The sequence below is a fragment of the Biomphalaria glabrata genome, chromosome 15 (assembly GCF_947242115.1).
Source record: "Biomphalaria glabrata chromosome 15, xgBioGlab47.1, whole genome shotgun sequence".
Taxonomy (NCBI): domain Eukaryota; kingdom Metazoa; phylum Mollusca; class Gastropoda; family Planorbidae; genus Biomphalaria; species Biomphalaria glabrata.
In genome coordinates, this window is record NC_074725.1 from 18,617,484 (window position 1) to 18,630,873 (window position 13,390).

At 33.2% G+C, this 13,390-nt stretch overlaps 1 protein-coding gene across 5 annotated transcripts in view; it reads left to right on the top strand.

The window, feature by feature from the left end:
• The window catches only part of LOC106056384 (myosin-VIIa-like), an 83,501-nt gene that overhangs the window by 63,834 nt on the left and 6,277 nt on the right, over positions 1 to 13,390 (top strand). For all 5 annotated transcript variants that reach the window (XM_013213095.2, XM_013213097.2, XM_013213096.2 and 2 more), the window contains 17 exons: positions 227 to 268; positions 438 to 644; positions 1,450 to 1,658; positions 1,852 to 2,021; positions 2,244 to 2,431; positions 2,785 to 2,900; positions 3,319 to 3,473; positions 4,520 to 4,611; positions 6,557 to 6,618; positions 6,764 to 6,919; positions 7,659 to 7,764; positions 9,640 to 9,754; positions 10,405 to 10,491; positions 10,900 to 11,006; positions 11,184 to 11,302; positions 11,632 to 11,698; positions 13,026 to 13,142. In XM_013213095.2, coding sequence (XP_013068549.2) covers positions 227 to 268; positions 438 to 644; positions 1,450 to 1,658; positions 1,852 to 2,021; positions 2,244 to 2,431; positions 2,785 to 2,900; positions 3,319 to 3,473; positions 4,520 to 4,611; positions 6,557 to 6,618; positions 6,764 to 6,919; positions 7,659 to 7,764; positions 9,640 to 9,754; positions 10,405 to 10,491; positions 10,900 to 11,006; positions 11,184 to 11,302; positions 11,632 to 11,698; positions 13,026 to 13,142 — 2,115 coding nt within the window. The remainder of the gene's footprint in view (positions 1 to 226; positions 269 to 437; positions 645 to 1,449; positions 1,659 to 1,851; positions 2,022 to 2,243; positions 2,432 to 2,784; positions 2,901 to 3,318; positions 3,474 to 4,519; positions 4,612 to 6,556; positions 6,619 to 6,763; positions 6,920 to 7,658; positions 7,765 to 9,639; positions 9,755 to 10,404; positions 10,492 to 10,899; positions 11,007 to 11,183; positions 11,303 to 11,631; positions 11,699 to 13,025; positions 13,143 to 13,390) is intronic.

A 13,390-nucleotide genomic window follows, 5' to 3' on the forward strand; every position in this document is an offset into this window, starting at 1 on the left:
TTCATGTATTTTTTAAAGATGAAGCAGATTATCCCAATAGTTAAGTAAACTTAAATCAGCTTGAATATGGTAGTTGTAGCGGTTTGACACAAAGAACTCAAATTGCTCTAAGCAAGCAGATTTTAATGCAAACCTTTTAAATAATTTTTAAAGCACCATAAAATACTATCTAGAAATATCTAATTGTCAGTAATACATTTTCATAATTTGTAATTATTTAACACAGGTTGTAAGAGGAATCAAGTTTGGTGAATACAGATGTGATAAAGTAAGAGACCATCTTGTTGTTTTGTTTCTATTATTCCACTAGTTTGGAAAGGAAGTTGTACAGTTTAATTCTTTACAATTTGTTTTCAACATGTCAAAGTGTTCTTACATGATGAACTCTTCTGCTTTCAAAACTTGTACTCACATATTGCTTTCACTTTTAATGCCAGGATGAAGATCTAGCCATGATCGCTGCACAGCAGTATTTCATTGACTATAAGCTAGAAATTGACCCCCAGAGGTTACAAAGTCTATTGTCTTCTTACATACCCGATGCATACATACAAAAGACAAATTCATCAAACTTGTGGGTGAATGCCATCATCAACAAACTGAAGAGCCCATACTTCCAGAACCCAAGAATAGAAGCTATCAAGGTGACATCATTGTGTTCCAATGCTTCATTTATATTTTCAGATAGATCATTATTTTGAAGCTTTAGGTACACATCCATGGATTGCCTGCTACTTAAAAGATGCTAAACAAAGAGTTTGTAACAAATAAATAACAAATCAACTGTACTTAGACTTTAAGAAATCAAAATCAGGAGTCAGACTCCTAGGGCATTGGGACTATCAGCAATAATATTCCCTCTGGAAGCTCCTGCTACTAAGTTAGGGCCAAATATAATGGGTAACATTTCTTTGGATCACACTGACAAGGCAGAGAGAGGGACCTAGATGCTTGAGCAATCCATTCTCTCTTCATTCATGTCCCAAGAATATGTCTCTGAGAGGAAACTCTGGTGCTAAAATACCAGTCATTATTTGTCTCTTGAGACAGAAGAAAGACCCATATACTTAGACAATACAACCTCAAAACCTCCTCCAGCTCATACTGTCTCACCAAAAAAGTTACTTATGTGAATGTGTTATCACCATGATGATCAATGGTATTTTTTAGCTCTTTCCCATTTCAAGCCATTTATTCATGAGATACAATAGATATGAATTGACTCCCCTTTAGATTGATTTTTGATCCTAAAGCTTACCTTAGATTGTCAGTATTTGCAAACACTGTAAAACTCATAGTACAAATTATGTTATAGAAGTGACATAGAGTTAAGGGTTTCAAGGATGAATAGGCTTTTTGTTTTGTCTGTGTTACTAGCAATCTTAGATGAATGTGCTATTACAGAAAGTCTAAAATCATGTTGTGTACTAGATGAATGTGTTTTTGCAGGTTAAAGAAGATATAGTCAGCTATGCCAAATACAAGTGGCCATTGCTGTTTTCAAGATTCTATGAAGCATACAAGTTCTCCGGCCCAAGTTTGCCCAAGAATGATGTCATCATTGCAGTGAACTGGACAGGAGTCTATGTGGTGGATGACCAGGAACAAGTGTTGCTAGAGTTGTCTTTCCCTGAGATCACTGCAGTCTCAAGCAGCAGGTATGTACTACAAAGAGCCATTACAAGCAAGTCGATGGAGACTAGAGGACCATACAGAACAAGGATTTGATTTCAAGAAAAGATTATTTTGTTAGACAAGGGGAAAAAAGAAATGAAGATAAATATGCTTGAAATGATTGCTGCACTGTTGTTAGGTGTTGTTGATGTATATTTTGTAACCATTTGTCCATAGGACTGGCAAGATGCATGGTCAGAGTTTCACACTGGCTACTGTGAAGGGAGATGAGTACACATTTACATCACCCAATGCTGAAGATATCAGGGAACTGGTGGTCACTTTCCTAGAAGGACTCAAGAAAAGATCTAAATATGTCATAGCTATCCAGGACTACATTTCACCAGGTCAGCTGACTTATTCTTATATGCATCTTACTTTACTGGTAACAGGGACATAGCTGATGGCCATACCTTTTTGTGATTTGTCTTGCTTTGTGATGCGTACACACACTTCAAGACCTAATGCAAAGAATACTTACTAGTCATCCATCCAGTTCTAACAAGTACCCTACACTTACCACATTTATTATTGACCATTCATCGATATTGTTTTGTTTATGTCAATAGAAGACTCTTCATTCCTGTCCTTCAAGAAAGGTGATTTGATCATCTTGGACCAGGCTTCAAATGGAGAGCTTGTCTTAAACTCTGGCTGGTGCTTTGGACAAAATGTCAACAGCAATAAAAAAGGAGATTTCCCAGCAGAGTGTGTCTATGTGCTGCCAACTATCACAAAGCCTCCACAGGAAATTTTAGTGAGTTCTTACTTTCATAAGTGATATGTTCTTTGAAATGCCATGTTCTATGTTATAATAGTTTTTTTTTTCTTTCTTATAAAGTTGTGTATATTTCTTATACATTGTTTTATTTTTTTTTTTAATGCTTTAATATTCAACTTTTTTTTTTCAGAATACTTGATAGTGTAGATTTAATTGATATTGTGTTTTAGTTGTGTGAAATATTTTTTTTTCTTTTATTCAAAAAATTTGTCCTAAAAGGCATTCAATGACAACTTTGATTTTATATTATTAATAAGCTTATTTTTCTAAGAAATTACATGGTATAATTCATTACAATTCATTAATTTTTACTTTTATCAATTTTATAGAATCTGTTTGTTCAATCTGGCAACCTGAATGACCAATACCCCATAGAGGATGAAGCAGCTCTTGAGAAATCAGCCTCTTTACATACGTTAGAACAGTACTCTTATGACCATTTTAGGTAGACACCCCATACACCCTTTTCTTTTAACTTTCTAATTGCTGTGTTGGAATTTCTTTTTTTTTTTAAGCAGACCATTAGTAATGAGCTTTAATGTTCATATTTGTTTTGAACTTTTTATATTTTGGTACCTTTGATATATAAGAAAGATTTTGATAAATAATTTAGATGTAAAAGAAGTGAAAAAAATACATACAAATAAATTAAGTCCCAATCAAAAGTTACCATTTATCAAATTCAGACATCTTTTTTTTTCATTCACAAAGCCTAAACTGTTTACTTTAAAATACAAGTTTGTTTCTTTTTTTTACAGAACAATGAGAAACATTTTAATTAGATAATGTATATCTATAAATATATGTTGCATTTATTGAATTTCATTTTAATAAGTTTTTTTTGCTTCTCTTTTTTTGTTTAGGACACCCCCCAAGCGCACATTGCAGGGAACATTAAACAGGCAACAGAAGAACAAAGAACTCTGGAGACACTCTAAGGAACCATTGAAACAACCATTGCTGAAGAAACTCACTGGAAAAGAGCAGCAGAGTACAGATGCCTGTGCATGTTTCATGGATATCCTTTTTGTTGTAATATTTGAGCTGATAATGTTAATAGAAAATAATTTCTTCAAAGTGTATCTTATTGCACAAAATCCCTTCTCAGGGTTATACTTTCATTTGATTATTAAACAAAAAAATACATAAAAAATACTTTAAAAAAAACAACAACAAAGCTTATATTAAGCATAGTTGTATCAGTTAGTTTGGATCACTCAGGTATTTAAATTTGTAATAGATCTACGCTAATAATAATAAATTTGTGCCATTACAAATATTTTTACCAATTAGTTTCTCAATGTGCTATGACCCTATCACTTGTCTGGATCAGTTGGAAAGGGATAAGGGGAGAAAGATGTTTGTTGTAAAATGTTTTACATATTTCGGATGTTCCTTCAGAGTTGAAGATAGTTTACTTCCTAGTCCAAACCTCCCGCAGGACGACGGGGGATGGGAGCGGGCAGGATTTGAACCCTCGACCATCAATAAATCCGAACGACAGTCCAGCGCACAAACCACACGACCAGGCAGCCATCCAAGATGGGGGTATTCAGTGATTGTTTTTTAAATGCATTTATAAAAAAATAAGTGAATGACCTGAATTCGAAAGCTAAGGACTCCTCAAGCCAATTCACTAACCACTCCACCAGCTAATCGCTTATGAAAATTTAAGGTTTTAGTTATCTGTTGTCAGCTTGAAACTTTAAAGCAGCAACCTACAAAGTATATAAGGGGGCTAATTCAACTTATACCACCACATCAGTCAAGTATAATTTCTTTCCTTTGATCTGAAATTGGGTGTGGAAGAAATAACATTTGCAAACTTTTTACTAGACAGACAGTTGATATAAGCATTGTAAAAAGTAATGCTCTTCAGAGTATTCTTCTTCTATTCCTTTCATGATTCTCATTATTATTTCAGAATGTCTAGCAAATGGTGTCTTTGTGTGTCAATCAGGTTTGCAAAAGCTTCTACAAGTGTGATCAATTCAGACTTTTCATTTATGTTTGTGGATAAAATTAGTTTTTTGTCTTTGTTTTTTTCTTAACTCCAAAGTTTACCTATCCTAAAATACATGGGAGACCACCCAAGTAAGAGAAGTCGCATCGCCAATGAGTTTACTGACCAGATATTTAGCAGCCCCATTACCAATGTAAGTATGGTAATGTTTCAAATTTGTGTAGAAGACAGTATGTCTTTTGTGACTCAGTGGGGAAAGATTAAAGGGAAACTCTGATGGTTTTGACAATTTTTGATATAATATGTGTTTTGATTTACAGATAATGAATATATGATTCTTTTTTTTTCTTTGCAATAATAACTTAGTATTTGATGTTTTTCCGACGTAATTTTCCTGCGCATCCAAAACAGACTTTCACCGGGTTTCTATGTGACGTCACAAATGTGTTTTAATCTATTGACTTATTGTATAACAGAAGACCATACAGCAAAGTTTACATTCTCGTAAAAGAAATATATCTTGGTCTATGCAGTTAGATCTAGGATCTTGTAAGCAAAGAAAAAATGCATATTAAAAGTAGATTTACATGCTTGACTAACCCAGGCAGTCTGTATTTTCACGCCAGACCACTCAACACAACAAGCACTATCGCTTGGTTGTCTTGTCATGACCGACTACACGTAGTCTCGACTAGCCTTACACTGACCAGTTTGTTCGAATCAGTTAGACACACGATCTATTTACAGCTTAGGACAGAGAGAGAGGCTTAGATGAAAATGTTACTCTTTTTCTCGAGTTGATTGTCCTAATGCTTTTAGATCTATCTATACATGTATATATATATATATATATATATATATATATATATATATATATATATATATATATATATATATATATATATATATATACACATATATATATATATATATATATATATATATATATATATATATATATATATATATATATATATAACTGTATCATAGCTCTGGACTAGGCCGTCACTAAGCCTAACAGCTACTATAAGAATGAAGCGATACGATTGGTCAAATCTGGTACCCCGACAAAAATAGCGCAGAAAAAAAAATATTTTAGTCTTTTTGCAGAAAACACTTGAGATATCTTCAAACATAAATAGGCAAAAATCATAATAAGGTCAAATGAATTACTTCAAAATATAGCATTTATTTACATTATAAAAGTGTACTGTAAAAACATGCAAAGACACTTGTCAAATTTACACATACACACACAAACTTTCACAAAGTTAAATTGTAGGAAATGTCACGTAGAAATTCCATCACTGGCTTGTTTCCGTACATTGGCAATATAGCTTCAAGTCATTTGTTAAGTTGGAGGTACTTTACTTTGTCTTACAGCTTTACTTCGTTCTCCAGCATTGTACCTCAGAATCTTGTTCTCAGTGTTCTCCTGTTCTCTGAGGAAGTGAGAGATTAAATTGTACACATTGGGGTGATGACCGTCAATAGACAGCTGAATGCATGGTACTTTCTCTCCACTGAATTGTTTGTTCGTAGTAGATTGTCCTGCACACGATCTCTAACATTCCATTATGTTATCGAAATCTTGGAGTCACTGTGCGGTCTCGTCTCTGGCGATCAATATAGTTGTCCTCGCAATAGTCATACAAATTACTAATAATCCGGTACTTTTATACACATCATATATAAGTCCGCGCTATTTTGTCTTGCGCTATTTTGTCGGGAAATTTCACGCTGTTTTGACGGGTCACTGTCAAATCTGGTTTCTATTTCAGTATTGTTGTGGGAAGTGACGTATGAACTAGCTTAAAACAAAATCTCATAGAACGCCGTTTTTTTTTGAGATGTCAAGAATTTACTGACTAATTTATTAAATATAAATGTTTCTAAGCATTTAAATAAAAAATGGTAAAATGTTTACTATTACAACTTTTTACTACACAGAATTTAAATATGTCATTAACTCAAATTTGAAAAACAATCGGAGTTTCCCTTTAACAATCTTTGAACCATTAAGTAATGATGTTAACAATCCTATCCTAACCCTATCAATATTTTCTTTGTATTAATATTTTAAGTTTTTATTATATCATTTTATTGAGTCTACATAAATATTTGTTCTTTTACACCAGGAGATTTTAAGAGATGAAATTTACTGCCAGTTAATGAAGCAACTTACAGATAACAAATCTCCGTAAGCATTAATAAGATTATTCATTCTAACCAATTTAAAATTAAATCAGTTTGAAAGCTTGTTCTTATTTTTTTTTATTTATTTATTTTTGTGAATGATGACTTCTTCTACCTTCTGTAACGGTTCTTTGTATTTCTGGTCTCAGTGTCAGTGAAGAGAGAGGCTGGGAACTGATGTGGCTGGCCACAGGATGTTTCCCACCAAGCACCAATCTTCTCAAAGAACTAACTGCCTTTTTACGCACAAGAGTTCACATTGGCATAGCAGCAGATAGTTTGAACAGGCTGCAGAAATGTTTGAGGTGATTTATTACTTAATAGTTAACCATATTGTTGTAACTCTCTAAGGCAGGCACTCAACGAAAGACAGGTTGACAAGAGTAAATGATGTATTTATTTAGTATAACTAGTATAAGCAGCAACAAATAGTAATAGTTACTTGGAGTAATAGTAATAGTTACTAGTTAGACTTGGACGTCTGCTATAAAGTCACAGGGAGTAATATGTCTTAAGCTCTAAGAGTCCTACTTCATACCAGAACACAGAACAGACCACCGACACACTTCCCAGTGTCGCTCCAGGTCTCACACACAGTTTCCTAGTATCACACAGGACAGCACTCAGCACTAGACTGTTCAGACTCCCATGACTTTTAGCCGGCTCTCAACAGTCCTTCTTCCTGTCTCTATATGTCGTTCACTAGTGTGTTCAGTAGTGCTCAGATGCGCACCATTAGTGTAGCGCGGGAGCGGGGTTACAACAATATGTTTACCATGTGTGCAGAATTCTCCTGCTAAGTTTTTGCTTGTTTACAAGAGGGAGTGTCAGTTAGAACAGTATTGTGCTCTATCGACTAACGTGTGATAAGACAAATCTATCCATCCAAATAGTTCCTACTCAGTTGTAGATATTCTTTTGGCTCTAGAAGTCATGGGCTTATGATTAAACTTTGCCATTTGTGGATACAAGATTCTATATTTTTGTAAACAGCATTTTAATAATATAAGAGACTAATGAAGCACACAATGTCCTCCCCTGTAGGAATGGTGTCAGAAAGTATCCTCCACACCAAGTGGAAGTAGAGGCTATTCAACACAAGACAACCCAGATATTACACAAAGTCTACTTCCCTGATGACTCAGATGAGGTGAAACTAGCATTAGTTGTTTGTTTTTATATCAGTTCTGTGTCTCTGAAGACCTAGTTTTAACTCTTTGGCTCCGCAACAACGCTCAGGACGTTGATTTTAAAAAAGGGGAAAAAAGTCAGACCAACGCTGGGGGCATCGGCTATTTCAAATTTATTTTTTTCGTTTCCATTTCTCCAATTCTTGTTTTTTATTGCTTAATTTTTTATCTAGAATAGTTTCCCTTTGCTAAACATTCGGAATTTCCTTCATTTAACGTGTTTTTATTTTGTACGAAGTTTGTAAAGAGATGACATTTATTTTTTCTGTGTGCGTGTTTTTTTAACATGGAGCTTCAACCAAGGCCATATAAACTTTGTAGATCTAAATATTTCTTTGATAAAGAAGTATTAAGAATTCAGATGACAGTGGTTTTGTTTCATCTGATGGTGATATTGATAAATCTAATTATATAGATCTAGATCTAGTAAATTAATTTATAGGTCTAGACCTAGGTCTAGTAATGATGAAGTTTATCAGCTGATGAAGCAGCTCCACCCCCAGCTAATGTTCAATGTAGATCTAGAACTAGTTTAGCTGTCTCTACATTATCTAGATCTAAATCTAATCAGATAGATGTAGATCTCTATATCTAGGCACCTAACAGAACAATTTCAGATTTGTTCCACCAAGAAATTGGGTTGTCAACCTAGACTTAGTCAGAACTGCATCTATTGAGATGGAATGTTTTTTTCATTGACAATCACATTGTTGATAGTCTTGTTAGCAAAATAAATAGCTATGCTGACCATAGGATTAAATGGAACACCCCTGCTAGAATAAGATCCATTTTCAGAGAATGGAGACCTATAACTATAAAGAAAGACAGAGTATGTAAACACTTTGGGTCAGGGAGAACGGTTTATGTTTGCGCTGGATGGGAGTCGAACCCACACATTCATATTGACTGTTTCCATGAATATCACAACTAGAAGGAATATTTATATACTAAGTACACGAAGAACTTTAAAAGAAAATACTATAAATATATATATGCTGTACAGTTGGACTAGTTTTAGGGTAAAAGTGTTTTGTTCCAAGAGTGTTGCTTTTTTTATGGGCTTTTTCGTTAAAGTAGTGACATTGGATTATTAGTTCCAGTTTATTATTTTTTGCATCTATTGCTGTTTCTTCTGTGGTGTTCTGTAAACAAATGGATAAAAATGAGAAAAAAAAGCTATTTCAATTCAATTTGAAGAATAAATTTCTTTAAACATGCACTTGGATGGATATTTTCAATGTCAGTTGGTGAGTTTTTCATTTTTAATTTTTATATTCAAAACCCAAAATTACAAAAACAACATAATTTGCAAACTAGAAAACATAAGAAATGGAAAGAGCATCCATTTCTCTTTAATTCTATATCAAGTTTATTATTTTCCAATAATAAATAAAAAAGTTATACAAGTTATATCGAAGCAAAGTAGCGCACTCTGAAATGGCGGGAAAATTAATTCCGTCCAAAAGTGGCAAATAATTCCGAATTTATTACGGAGCCAAAGAGTTAATTTATCTAAATATTGATTATAGTGTGTTTGTAAATTATATTCAATTCTTTAAGAACTTTAACATTTATCTTGCATCCTTAAATGTTGCAACAGAAAATGGCCATTGCCTAGAACCAGTTAGTTAACAGCAGTTGTTGTTTTTTTTTTAAACTTGAAAATAGAATTCTCAAAATAAATTGTTTGTTAAAATTAGTTGTAAACAAAACATGCTGAGAGAATGATTACCTCAAACAAAATTTCCTAATGTGCCTTTTTATTTAAAAAAATCAAAATTATGCAAATCTGACATCACTGAAATGTTATTTAAAAAGCACTTTTGAACTGACAGGGTTTTGAGGTAGAGTCCAGCACAAGAGCAAAAGATTTCTGTCAGAATATTGCCAACAAACTGGGATTAAAGTCTGCTGAAGGATTTAGTTTGTTTGTCAAGATTGTAGATAAAGGTAACTGTTTGAACTGTAGTTGAATGTAAGAACTCTAAATGCCTCACAGCACCTCCAGTAAACTAGGTGACATCCAATAAGTTAATTATGTAAACAAAAATTTAAAAAAGTGTTTAAATGACACAACAGTACCCAAGTTTCAACACAAATGTCTTGACTTAGAAAATATTCACTGATTTAAAAAAAAAATAGTTTGTGTTTTTTCTTAACACATTCTTATAGCTTTTTTTGTGTTATGATTAAGAATACAGTTTACTTGTTTGTTTTTGTTGTTGGTTGTTTATTTTTGCCTTTCTAGAACAAAAGGTTATAAGTTTACAAGTTAAACTTTTTAATATAGAAAAAAAACAACTCCTTTTAGTGTTTCAATAAAAAGTGCACATAAAAAAAAAATAATATTCATCTGTTCATTTAGCTTGCAGTTTACTATTGTATTTGAAGCCACTATAACAACTAAGGGAGATATTATCAGTAAAAGATGATTTGCTCCAAAATGTCTTAAGATCTGTAGAAATTTCTAATTCACTATCCCAGGATTCAACTGCATTACCACTAAGCCACCATTTTCTAAACTTTGTTTTTAGTGTTCAACAACATTAGTTAAGTTTCTTTCTAATATTGTATTTAACATTTGCTTTTGACTGTTTCAGTTATTAGTGTTCCCGAAGGAGACTTCTTCTTTGACTTTGTACGCCACTTGACAGACTGGATTCGTAAAGCTAGACCTACTAGAGAAGGTGTGGGAAATTTGCATTTATGAAATAGTTTATTTCTCTGATTTCCCAACTGTTTCATAGCTGCACCTAGTGAAGCTGCAGCTTTATTAAAGTATATTAAAGCATTAACTGTACAAAAAAGATATAAGTGTGCCATTTGAAAACATTATTCATGAAATGAGGGGACAGTGTAATATTTTATTTAGAAACCACTGGTTTATCTTGTATCAAAAGTAATAGTGTATTTTGATATCTTATTCAGTAAAATAGAGAAAATACTTTTAAAGTATCTTGAGTTTGTGTCTATAGGTCCTTATAAGTCTATTGCAGCTTGTGCTTTCTGGGTGTCCATTTGATAATACATGTGTATAAAATATATAAATTCATGATTAATTTGTTTCTAAAAATGAATCCTAATTTGTAATTCAGGTACACAACCCTCCTTTACCTACCAAGTTTTCTTTATGAAGAAATTATGGATCAAAACTGTACCAGGGAAAGATGTCCAGGCTGACCTTATTTTCCATTACCACCAGGTGGGTTATTGATGGCTTTCATTAGATGACTTTCAGTAAGACTTTCTCATGTAGGAACTGTTTATAATGGTATTCTATAATTAAATTAGCATTTCACATAATAGTAAAATATTTCTAATGTAGAGTTAAGCTTTTTAATGTCTGATATTGATATCACTTGCCACTTACATCCTTTAGGAACTGCCCAAATATTTGCGGGGTTACCATCGCTGTACAAAAGAGGAAGCAGCTCAACTAGGTGCAACCATCTACAGAGTCATGAATGGAGAGGACAAATCAAACTTGACCAAAATACCGTAAGTTGTTTTCCTTTTTGGCAGGCTGAGCGCCATGGATTTTTTTTTTCATTTTTGCATTATCACCAATACGAAACAAGTCTTGTTATATTTTCTGAAAATAAACTATTAGCGATTGTTTTTGTGTAAAATTGTATTTTTTTAAAATATATTTTAAAATTCTGTTTTCAGGGAATTTTTTAAATTGTTGTATTTTTTTTTTTTTTTTTTTTTAAATTTTGTTTTCAGGGAATGTTTAAATTGTTGTATTTTTTTTAAATTTATTTTTAAAATTTTGTTCAGGGAATTTTTGTATTTTTTTAAAATATATTTTAAAATTTTGTTTTCAGGGAATTTTTGAATCGTTTGATCCCTGGAGACCTTGTGAAAGCTCAATCAGCTGAAGATTGGAAGAGGGTAATTATTTATTTCAGTTTTTGCTTTTTTTTCTGCTCTGTTGTGCTCTTTTAAAAATACATTTTAAAACAACCACAACATAAATGAAATTAGAATAGCTGAAAACACTGCACCATTTGAGAAAAAAGTGTTCATTAATAGATTTTAATCTTAAAGCAATTCATTTATTTTGATTTTTTTTTCACCTCTGAAATAATGTTCTGTAAATTTTTCACTTCTTTGTTCTCATGTTTATGTTGGAGGGTTCAGTAATCCAATATTTAAATTTTAAATAAATTTTGCTTTTATAAAGCGCTATTTTCATGCTAAAAGCACTACGATCCAATCTCATTTGTGGACCAGTGGGGGCAGGTGGTATCTGGGAGAAGGTTTTCCGTGCTGCCTTTAGATGCTCAGTAAACACAACTCTGTTTGAGTTGGGTGTCGAACCTCGCACCCCCTTCCTAGGTAGCCAAGCCAAGACAAGTTCAAGCGTACTTGGCCTCTCAACCACAATGAACTGCGCTGTGATTTCCAGTTCCATATAGTTTTGTTCTATTGGGGACATTGTCTTGCATTGTCTTGTTGGGGGCTAATCAATAGAGTATGAAACATTGAAGGACACAGCATTCTCTGGTGATGCTCCACAAGGGCTAATCTCACTAGTCTCTATTTTTAGCTTCTGGAACACGAGTCATTCTATTGTGTCAAGGTCTGAGACAAAATATTGTATGTTTGCTATGTAAGTTAGACTTGTAATAGACATTGTTTTTGCTTGAAATTTAGATGAAAGCTGGTCCATTTCTAATTTATTCTACTCTCTGTTTTTTTTTTCATTTTCTGCATAGAGAGGGATTTTCGATTGGTCAGTCATTCTCCCATCTTTGGCCATTATGTCTTCTTTTTCATTGCCTTCTATTTCATCATGTGCTGGTATCCTTTGGACTACAGTTTCCTTGCTGTTGTTTAGGTTTACAAGAGCTGTCTTGAGTTGTTTTATAGAGGAAGCATCTGAGTTTTCAGGTCTTGCTGGACTGCCCTGGCTGTGCGGAGTGCTTGGGAACCCCCAATAGCATTGTAGCTACTAGCTCTAGTGCTTCTCTTTCTGCCCTGCTGCTGTTCGAAAGATCACCAGTTGAAATGGACTTTTCTAGATTATCTTTATTAGCCCATTTTATTAGTATACCAGCTCCTCTGTTTGTATAAACTCTGATTAGTGCATACCAAGAATGTCTGAGAGCATTAGGGGGTTCAAATACTAGCAGATTTCTATTTACAGAAAATACATGACAATGAAATAGTCAATTTAGCACAGAATTTATTCATCCCATTAATTTATCTCTAACAGAACATTATAGCTTACTACAATAAAGATGCTGGGAAGTCTTCAAATGATGCCAAGATTGATTTCCTGAAACTCATTTATAACTGGCCAACTTTTGGTTCAGCATTTTTCGATGTCAAGGTGAGGCAACTCTTGTGGCTTGTTCTTGTAGACTATTGTAGAGAAACAAAAATCTCAAATTTATATTCTTTAGCCCCCACAGAAACACAAGTACATTAATATGTCAAAACACACACAAGAAAATTGTTTTCATTCTAAATGTTCTTTTAAACATTAAAAGCACCGTAACATCAACCTGCTAAGCCAGCTGTTAAAGCATTAACTGTAACCATAAAACTTATAAATAATGACACATAACTACTGGTACA